Source organism: Herpailurus yagouaroundi, unplaced genomic scaffold (assembly GCF_014898765.1).
Source record: "Herpailurus yagouaroundi ecotype Mexico unplaced genomic scaffold, PumYag 28, whole genome shotgun sequence".
In the NCBI taxonomy this organism is placed as follows: domain Eukaryota; kingdom Metazoa; phylum Chordata; class Mammalia; order Carnivora; family Felidae; genus Herpailurus; species Herpailurus yagouaroundi.
The window spans coordinates 32,613,856-32,625,090 of NW_024412376.1; the positions used below are offsets into that span (position 1 = coordinate 32,613,856).

General features: G+C 34.9%; 1 protein-coding gene across 5 annotated transcripts in view; it reads right to left on the reverse strand.

The window, feature by feature from the left end:
• Window positions 1-11,235, reverse strand: part of GRIA2 (glutamate ionotropic receptor AMPA type subunit 2) — a 160,988-nt gene that overhangs the window by 37,328 nt on the left and 112,425 nt on the right. For all 5 annotated transcript variants that reach the window (XR_005789051.1, XM_040471615.1, XM_040471613.1 and 2 more), the window contains exons 7-9: window positions 1,409-1,576; window positions 1,051-1,155; window positions 263-373 (exon numbers count right to left, since the gene is read on the reverse strand). Coding sequence is in view for 4 of the 5 variants with exons in the window: in XM_040471615.1 (XP_040327549.1) it covers window positions 263-373; window positions 1,051-1,155; window positions 1,409-1,576 (384 nt within the window). In the remaining variant the exon portion in view is untranslated. The remainder of the gene's footprint in view (window positions 1-262; window positions 374-1,050; window positions 1,156-1,408; window positions 1,577-11,235) is intronic.

The following is an 11,235-nucleotide window of genomic DNA, read 5'->3' on the forward strand; positions in this document are numbered from 1 at the left end:
GAGTCGTTCACACTTAGTGATGCACCACTGTATGAATTACCCGTCAAGCTAAATTTCAGTATTGAAGAGGATAGGAAATATTTTGAATGCTTTACTTAATGCCTGTGTAGTCCTTTTGACAGAGTAAATATGCTATACGTGATTAAAATGGTGCCAAAGCAGCACTGCATTAGTTATCCTCAAATGCAAACAGCAATTCTAGTTGGCAGATGTTTTCCATAAGAAAAACTAAAGTAAAGCATAGGCATCTGTAGCTAATTACCAAAATTGTAGTGACAACAACAGTCTTATTCTCGAGCCCAGAGGTATCGTTTCCAGAGGGGAGCTCAGTAAGGGTAACAACCATTTTGTCTACTTCACTCCAGTATCCAATCTGAAAAAGGTTACAGAAAGGCACATGGATAAGTGATCTTTCTATTAGCCAAGAATTTAATAATTTCAAACTCATGTCTGCATCCAAAATTACATCTACATTAACTAGGCTTCTTCTAAACAGACATGTGTCTTTGATATATGTGACTCTGATAGAAATAGGGCTTATATAAACAATGAAACAAAAACAATTCTTAAAAACAGCTTGTTTCTTCATGTTCGCTTCTCATATTTTCCCAGGGTAATCTGTTTGGGAGTGATCGTATAGAAAGAGAAATAAAATCCAAGCAATGACACTGTATCCATAACAGTTAAAAGGAAGGTGTTGAGCTAAAACATTAACGCATATTTGCACCAGCTATGTTTTGTCTTCTGAACCATAAACTGTCAGCGATAGCTCTTTCTCTTCTCATTAAACTTCTTATACCTTGATAGAAAAAAATACATATAAAGAGTTCTATTCACAGTTGTTTAAAGATTACATTTCAGTGTTACTTACCAGAAAGGAATTGATTATATTTAGGAAACAAAACATTTTAAAATACATCTGTTTCTGGAAGTAGTTAAACTCTACCTACGTGAATACACTTTTCCAGGACTCTTCGGAAGAAGAGGTGATGGGTAATTAACTCACCTCCTCACAGAGAGAAAACTGCCTTTAGATCCCTAATGATTTACCTTCCGGGGCCCATTAGTTTTGAGTTCCATGATGTTAATTGTATAGTTTATTCTTTTTCCATTCTGGTCAAACTTTATATTTCCTGAGAGACCTTCAACCTGAACCTAATGAGGAAATGGGAAAGCATCACAGTTATCAATTTACTTCAAGCAAAGATACAAACGGGGTACAGATTACTCTCACTCGGCTCCAGTCGAGAAAACTACATTTATAAGGTTGTTTTTCACTCTTCAACCTACCTTTGTGCAGTCAGGAAATACTATTCACTTTATATTACACATAACAAGGAGACTAATGTAGTAGAAAACTACAGTGTTCGTTGTTAACTCACATTCATAATCATTTTGAGTGACTAACCTGTTTGAGGGCCCTTTCTATTTCTACGCCTTGTCCCCAGGGGACTGCTGGGTTTGCCAGACAGTCTCCCGCGTTTCCCCTTCGGGAGATTTCAATTCTCTGCTTCCGTAGGTTGCGGAAAGCTTCAGTCATCACTTGAACAGCGTCGTAGGTCAGAGCAGAAGTATACTGAAAAGCATCACACACGCTTCATAAGAATGGGAAAAAAATTCCAAGGTTCACTGCACACTGGCCATCTAGACTGCAGCCGGCCACCATACAATACCAGTTCACAGTCCAAGAACTTAGAAACCATTCCTGCATCTAGAAGCCTAAGAATCTAATAGAGGTAATACGGAATATTGGGACTATAGAGTGTGTTCTTGACCGTAAGTATCTCCCGTTATGTTAACGTCTCAGTTATTTCAGGCGACAACTTTCAAAATTGTGTCTTTTCTTTCCTAACGAATTTCTTTTTAGAGCATCACTCTATGGCCTGATTTGGGGATATAGGAAATGATCAAATTAACAAATAAATATCCTACCACTAACGAAAGGTACATTTGACAATAGGGAAAGAATATTGATTAGTTTAAGTGTCTAATTCTACCTCAGTGATGCTCCCGTAGATCTGCAATAGCCTTTGCAATGTTTGGTTTTAAGATCCCGTCAGTGATTATGGTAATCAAATAGAACCACCAAATTTCATAATTTCTATGTCCCCTTCATGCCTCAACAGTTTATGGTAAGATTGGTTCCAAACTTATGGTATTCAGATCCCAGTAGGACAGTAGTATTATTACAGGATCTGGGGGCCAAATGGAAAAAAAAAAAAGGTATTAATTGTGCTAAGCATTGTCAGTGGCTAGATCAGTATTACTTGATGCATGTATATATACCTCCATCTATCAAATGTATCACGCTACTATTGTTAATGATAAACCATATTTTAACACAACAGCTTTAATGAATGCTGAGGAAATTTCTGCTATTAAGTATTTTTCAATCTGTAAGTAACAAAAGTATAGTGAATCTGGGTAAAAAACACAGTATCATACTGAATTTGAGATACAAAAATTCTTGACCACAAGTCCCAAATGGGTACTTAGTATTTCCAAGTAATCCCCCTCACTTCTTTAGTAAATTAGTTCCTCCACTCTCAAAATTATTATTTTATACCTTCTCTTCTCTAATATCCACAGCTAAGCATCTTGCCTTACATGTCACTGAAAAAATAGAAGCCATAAGACAGAAAACTTTTATCTTTCAACCATAAAACTGCCAAGAGCACACATTCTCTGTGACATCTATTGTAAAGATTTAGAAGGAAGGAAAGAATTCAGGCAAGGGGTTCAGAGATCTTGACATGGACCCTGGGACTCTTTATAGGACTTATATTCTCTTCCAGTCCAGTGAAAAGATTATATAAACAGATAACTGCAATCTACCTATTACAGTGTTATAAATTGGTCTGATGGTGGATAGATGTCTGCCTGGTTTATCCTTTTAAATGAGAGATATTACAATAAGGCAAATGAAAAATAGTTTATGTCATATGAATCATCGCCTTCATGCATCCAGAAATTTCTTGAGCCTCCATTTTTTTAAATGAGAAAATGGCAGTGTGAGGTTATCAGTCATTCAATCTTTGCGTGAATTAGTTTAGGTGAATTGTTTTCATTTGATCATACAAATGAACCAAATTTAATGGGAAAGTTGGTAGGAAGAAGAAAAAGAGAAAATGGTTTGGAGGCCATGTGCTCTGTGACTGAGTGCTATAAACTATAATAAGATATTCATATTTACCTCTAGGTTTTCTTACTTATTTCTTCTCATGTGATACCTGTTAAACAATGTCATTGCAGGCCTATCTGTGAGTCCTTTACATATTTAGATGATCTTCTGGATGCTTGTACTTGAGTTTCTTACAAATATCTGATCAGCTATACAGATCTAAATAAAACCCATCACCATTTTTTCCAAAAATCTGCAACCTTTTTCTTCAAACTGTACATGTGAGGAATTAGCAAAATATAGTATGTAAGAGGTCCAACTAGATTTAGAATCCACCTAAATTTCTGACAGTCGAGGAAGTTTAATACTATACTTTCTGCCTTAAGAAAGTATTATGCAGCCATTAAAAAGTGACACTAATGAAGGTTATATAACAATATGAATGTCAATTATAAAATTAGTGAAAATATTACTACAACTAAATTTTTTAAAAACCCTTCATTGATAAATGAGAATGATTAAAAAATAGTAATATACCTTCAACAAATAAGGGAAAGAAAAATAAGCAAAATGATTATAATAATAGGAAACATATTATTGTATTTCTTTTCCAAGTGTTCTAGAATATTCATGGACTCTTTTAAGAAAACCTGTATTATATCAAAGCACTGTTTTATATCATATCTACTTAAGCAAAGACCTGGAGAAATAAGATAACACACCAGAATTTATCTGGCATACATATATGTTTGTTTCTATTCTCCTAGAGGAAAAAAAAAAATGACTAATTTGCCTTCTTCTACATCAGTTAGTTCATTGACAGTGTGATTCTTAAAATAAAGTCTAGGTCACTGAATAGGAAACAGAGCTAAATTGAATAAATTGGATGTGTAAAAAAAGAAGTATTGCAACGTCTACTAAAAAGTTACGATAATAGTTAAAAGCCAAAATCTTCTTTGAGTCAGCTTGCTCACATTACTATGAGAAATCTATAAAGTCATCTGCTAAATGCTTTAGAGGTCTATAGATGTTGGTGAACTACATTAAAAAATAATATTAGGTTGAATGAACTAAAAGCATTTAGGTCTGTGCAGCATGTTACAATTATGATTCAGAGCATGAGCATACTAAGAAGAGAAAATCCTTTCAACCTTTTTCAAATGTCCAAATTTAATCAAGTCTCCAGCCTATTATCATTATTAATTAAAAGTCACAATCATAGAAACACAATTCTGGACTGAGAGAAAATAAACAGACACTGTCTCCAGAGTTCCTTTTTGTTTATATGCCACATATGTGGCTCGTTTATTTTTCTAAACAAATATATTCATATTTTTGATTGGATTGTTAGATATTTCAGTTTTATTCTACCATTCACTAAACTAGGTGCAAATTAATTTGAAGGGAACATGATGCCAATGTAACTATCTCCTTCCCTGAAAACAAATGCATCATCTCTGCCCCGGTGTTTATGTTCTGTGAAATCCCTCAGCTGAGTTGGAAATTTATAATTCAGTGGGGGCCATTATGTTTTGCAGCACTCATATCACAATTGCATCATATCCACACTTTAAAGAAGAAATCTGGGAAACGTTTTTATGGTCCATTTTCCAAATGCACTTTTTATTCCATTTTAAATTAGATTTATTGAGACTTATTTTTCAAATATAAAATGAAATACACATTTTAAACATGTTTGTTATGCCCAATAGTCATCAGACATTATTCAATAATACATTACCATAATCACTGGGACCAGAAAACGGTTTTCTGACAGTCGAAAAAGAGGGAATAAAAAGAAGTTCTATGTACATTTAGAATTCAATGAACATACAAAAAGGATAAATAGGCTATAATATTACATTTTATGGGTCATTATTATGATAGCACCTCCTCCTAAACATGTTATCTGCACTGTGCTAAAACAAACAAAACAATTATTCCAAGAAAAAGTACTAGGCTTTAGGTATACTGAAAGTGTTAGAAACCTTGCTATGAATGGTCATTTCTGAAATTTTCCTTGACATTTGAAATTGGATTGTATATAGTTTAGAAAGCATTGAATGGAACATCAGAAGACAGAGCCTAAGTCCTGATTTTATCATTTTCTACTCAGTTGTCTTGGGCAAGTTAAGGAAAGTAAGAGTGTCCAAGGTTTCTTGCCAATGAAATAAGGAAAGCAATGTCTCTCTTATGTCATAGTAGTATTGGAAAAGCTCATGAGGGAGAAAGAATTCATGTCGACCTAGTTCTCTACATGCCAAACCTGAGCTGAGTGGTTTCCTAGCAAGTCCTTTTTAAAAAGTCGATGCAACAAATATGTTTATTTCAGTTTTAGAGATGAAGATTTCAAGTTAACATGTTATATTTTTCCCAGGGTCACAAATAAGGCAGGTGGAGTTTGAATTCAGATCTCTGTGTTTCTGGAGCAATGACGGTGCTCAACCAGCCTGGTTTGGTGATAGCATCCCCATTTTAAGCAGAAAGTCTGCAATCCCAGGAAACTCCTCAGTACCAAGCACACTGGGACAGTGGGTCCCCTTGTTTGGCAAACACCACATCAAATGAGTAGAGTTATAGGAAATGAGAAGCCAGGTGAATTATAAAATGTGCTAAAAAATACAAGTTATTAATCAGTGTGTTTGCTTTCTTTTTTCCTTGTATTACTATCTGTCCGGGTATAAAACTAGCTTGTTTTGATGTTTGGAAAACCACTATCCTAATCTACAAAAGAGTCTATGATTCATTAAGTTCAGAAAATTATTCTCACATTGGCGTATTAAAAGCCCTGAGAAATCCGGCAGTGACAATCCCAGTTTAGCTTTGTCTGAAGAACATTCATTGTCCAAACAAATTACCATTTAAAAAATTTCCTTAACACCAATTATTTTCCATAAAAATAATGTCTTGTGTAACATACTTTGGGCTATTAAAAGTTTTATGGCATGAAAAATTTTATATACTCATTTTTAAGTGGCATCCCTTATTTGATTAAAGTTATTATACACCAAATGATATTTCCCTAAAGAACTTTATAATATACCTCTCAATTTCTTCATTTTACAAAGTTATCAAAATGGTCAAAAATGATGAGCTCTAAGAAAAATAAGTAAACCTATAAGAAAAACTTGAGAAAGTCTTTCTATCTGTTTGTTTATATATTCTGGGCAATGACCAAGAATCACCTAGAGCCATAAAAAAATGAACAGTATTAGGAGATATATTATAAACTTAAGTTTATTCATTTGCATTAATTTCAAATTTAATTGCACTCTGGACTTTTCCAGAGCTGTCTGTGATAAGGCTGTGTAAAACGTGTTGAACACGTGCCCTTTGAAACTTTACTGCATAAAGTTATGATATCATCACAGAAACTCAGCATCAGTGAAGCAGCAGGAATGCTCATTTGTTGCTGGTGAGAACGCAAAATGGTACAGCCACGTTGGGAGACAGTTTAGCAGTCTCTTACAAAACTAAACATACTCTTACCATATGATCCAGCTATTGCACTACTTGGTATTTACCCAAATGAGTCTAAACCATATTTCCACTCAAAAACCAGCGCATAGATATTCACGGTAGCTTTATTCATAATTGCCAAAATTTGAAGCTACCAGGATATCCTTCGGTAAATGTTTGGATGAATAAATTGTGGTACATGCAGACAATGGAATATTATCAGTGCTAAAAATGAGTGAGCTATCAAGCCATGAAAAGACATGGAAGAAACTTGGATGTACATTACTAAGTGAAAAAAGCCAATCTAAAAAGGCAGTATACTGTATGAATCCAACTATATGACATTCTAGAAAAGGCAAAACTATGGAGACAGTGAAAGATCAGTGTTTGCCAGGAGTGGGAGGAGAGATAAATAGATAGAGCACAGAAGATTTTCAGAGCAGTGAAAATATTCACTATGAAACTATAATGATGGAAGCATGTTATTACACATTTGTGCCAACCCACAGAATGTACACACTAAGATGAACCATAATGTAAACCATGGACTATGGGCAACTATGATATATCAAAGCAGGGTCATCAATTCTAACAAATGAATCACTCTGGTGAGTGAACTTGATATTGGAGTTGGCTATGCAGGTCTGGGGGCAGAGGTATATGGAAATTCTCGGCATTTTCTGCTCAATTTTAGTGTGAACCTTAAACTGCTCTAAAAAAGTTAAATCTTAATTACAAAATTTAAAAATAATCAACATCTTTAGTAAGCACACTGGCTGTATCACATTTCCACGGGTGAAAAAGCCAACTCCATTGGTAAGAAATCAAAATTAACATCCTTTATTATTCTTCCTGAATAATAAAAATAATTTTTAGTCCACCATGAAGGAAGATTTTTCATGTGAAAGGAACACATTAAAAAACTACATATTTTTTACCTAAATTATCCAGTTGGGCTACTGACTCTGACTGAAAGTCTTGCTTAACGACCAATACTTTTAATCTTCTAAAACTTTGCATTCACTTAAGAACCCAAATTTTCAGATAAAACTAATTAGGTTCATCAAGATGGAAAAAAAGCTGGTTTTGATTCACCCACCAGTTGGAAGAGACTAAGAGGCAGATCTCTTACTTTGTTGGTTGCATAAATTCCTCCCTGAGTCTCCCCACTTTCTAGGAATCTTCTAACAGCTTGAAAGTTCCTTATCTTTTATAATCCAGTAAGAAGAAAAAAGATATGTTCCAAGGTTATTTAGGATTTGATTTCAATTTCTGGAGTTCGGAGATGACTGCTTGCAAGTCACTACAATTTTTGAGAGACAAAGGAACCATTTGAGGTGTCACAGATTCAGCAAAAATTAGAACTGTTCATGTATGTTTTACTGAATGCCTAATCAGCACTTCACATAATCATGGCATTAGAGGAATCTGAGCTGAGATCACCTAAATTTATTCCCTTTATAGATGAAGGAATGTGGAAATGAGATGAACCCAGATATTGAGACTTATTATTATATAGTAGTAGTGCCTTTTTAATTCTGTAATACACATTTACAAAGTAATATGATTTGATGCCATAATATACATTTGAATAGTGCAATGCACTATTTTTCAATCACTTTTTATAAAATATCCATATCAAAATTTTAATTTAAGGGCTTATTTCAGCCATATACACACTTTTTAAACCACAGATTATAAAGTGGTGCCTGGATGGTTCAATCAGTTAAACCTCTGGCTCTTGTTTTGCCTCAGGCCATGATGTCATGGCTTCCTGAGTTCCAGATCCAAATTGGGTTCTATGCTGATAGCACAGAGCCTGCTTAGGATTCTCTCTCTCTTTCTCCACTCCTCCCCCGCTCACACTGTCTCTGTCTCTCTCAAAAATTAAAGTAAATTAATAAATTTTAAAAATCAATTAATCAATAGTGGTGAGAGTAGACATCCCTATTGTGTTCCTGATCTCAGCAAGCTCTCAGTTTTTCTCCATTGAGGATGATACTAACTGTAGGCTTTTCATATATGGCTTTTATGATGTGAAGGTATGTCCTTCTATCCCAAATTTATTGAGGGCTTTTATTTAAAAAGATACTGTATTTTGTCAAATCCTTTTTCTGCATCTATTGACAGGATCATATGGTTCTTGTCCCTTCTTCTATTAATGTGAAGTATCACATTGATTGATTTGCAAATACTGAACCAGCCCTGCAGCCCAGGAATGAGTCCCACTTGATCATGGTGAATAATTCTTTTAATATACTGTTGAATTCAACTTGCTAGTATCTTGTTGAGAATTTTTGCATCCATGTTCATCAGTAATATTGGCCTGTAATTCTGCTTTTTAGTGGGGTCTCTGACTGGTTTGGGAATCAAGGTAATACTGGCTTCATAGAATGAGTCCGGAAGCTTTCCTTCCATTTCTATTTTTTTGGAACAGCTTGAGAAAGATTGGTATTAACTCTGCTTTAAATGTCTGGTAGAATTCTCCTGGGAGGCCATCTGGCCCAGGACTCTTATTTGTTGGGAGATTTTTGATAACTGACTCAATTTCTTTGCTGGTTATGGGTCTGTTCAAATTTTCTATTTCTTTCTGTTTGAGTTTTGGTAGTGTGTGGGTGTCTAGGAACTTGTCCATTTCTTCCAGGTTGTCCAGTTTGTTGTCATATAGTTTTTCATAGTATTCTTTAATAATTGTTTGTATTTCTGTTGTGTGGGTTGTGATCTCTCCTCTTTCAATTATGATTTTATCTATTTGGGTTCTCTCTCTTTTCTTTTTGAGAAGTCTGGCCAGGGGTTTTCAATTTTGTTATTTTTTCAGAAAAAACAGCTTTAAGATTCATTGCTCTGTTCAACTGGTTTTTTTTTTTTTTTTGGATTCTATATTGTTTATTTCTGCCCTAATCTTTATTAATTCTCTTCTGCTGGCTTTGGGGAAGTCCTAGCCTCAGCAATCAGACAACAAAATGAAATAAAAGGCATCCAAATTGGCAAAAAAGTCAAACTTTCACTTTTCAAAGATGACATGATAATCTACATGGAAAACCCAAAAGACCACCAAAAAGCTGCTAGAAATGGCACATGAATTCAGCAAAGTCATAGGACATAAAATCAATTTACAGAAATGGGTTGCATTTCTATATACCAATAATGAAGCAACAGAAAGAAAAATCAAGAAATCGATGCTATTTACAATTGTACCGGGAACTATAAAATACTTAGGAATAAACCTAACCAAAGATGTAAAAGAACTGTATGCTGAAAACTATAGAAAAGTTATGAAAGAAATTGGAGAAGACACTAAGAAATTGCAAAACATTCCATGCTCATGGATTGGAAGAAGAGATATTGTTAAAATGTCAATACTACCCAAAGCAATCTACACATTCAATGCAATCTCAATCAAAATTGCAACGGCATTCTTCTCAAAGCTAGAACAAACAATCCTAAAATTTGTATGGAACCACAAAAGACCCTAAATAGCCAAAGTAATGTTGAATAAGGAAACCAATGTGGACACAGCACAATCCCAGACTTTAGCCTCTACTACAAAGCTGTAATGATCAAGACAGTATAGTATTGGCAAAAACAGACACAGAGACCAATGGAATAGAATAGAGAACACAGAATTGGACCCAGACATGTATGGCCAACTAATCTTTGACAAAGCAGGAAAGTATTCTATGGAAAAAAACAAAACAGCAAAAACAAAAACAAACAAACAAACAAAAAAACCAGTCTCTGGATAGCAACATGCAGAAGAATAAAACTGGACAACTTTCTTACACAACACCCAAAAATAAACTCAAAATGGGTGAAAGACCTAAATGTGAGAAAGGAAACCATCAAAACCTTGGGGAGAAAGCAGCCAACAACCTCTTTGACTTCAGCTGCAGCAATTTCTTGCTTGACACATCTCTGAAAGCAGGGGAAATAAAAGCAAAAATGAACTATTGGGACCTCATCAAGATAAAAAGCTTCTGCACTGCAAAGGAAACAATCAACAGAACTAAAAGGTAAACGACAGAATCTGAGAAGATATTTGCAAATGACATTATCAGATAAAGGGTTAGTATCCAAAATCTATAAAGAACTTACCACACTCAACACCTGAAAAACAAATAATCCAGTGAAGAAATGGGCAGAAGACATGAATAGATACTTTTCCAAAGAAGACAACTCAAATGGCTAACTGAACATGGCTAACATGAAAAGATGCTCATCATCACTCCTCATCAGGGAAATACAAATCAAAACCACACTGAGATACTACCTCACACTGGTCAGAGTGGCTAAAATTAAGAACTCAGGAAACGACAGATGCTGGCGAGGATGTGGAGAAATGGGAACCCTCTTGCACTGTTGGTGGAAATGCAAACTGGTGCAGCCCCTCTGGAAAAGTGTGGAGGTTCCTTAAAAAATTAAAAATAGAACTACCCTACGACCCAGCAATAGCACTACTAGGAATTTATCCAAAGGATATAGGAGTGCTGATTCATAGCGGCACATGTACCCCAATGTTTATAGCAGTGCTTTCAACAATAGCCAAATTATGGAAAGAACCCAAATGTCCAGCATCTGATGAATGGATAAAGAAGATGTGAGATATACACACCCACACACACACACACACACACACACACACACACACACACACA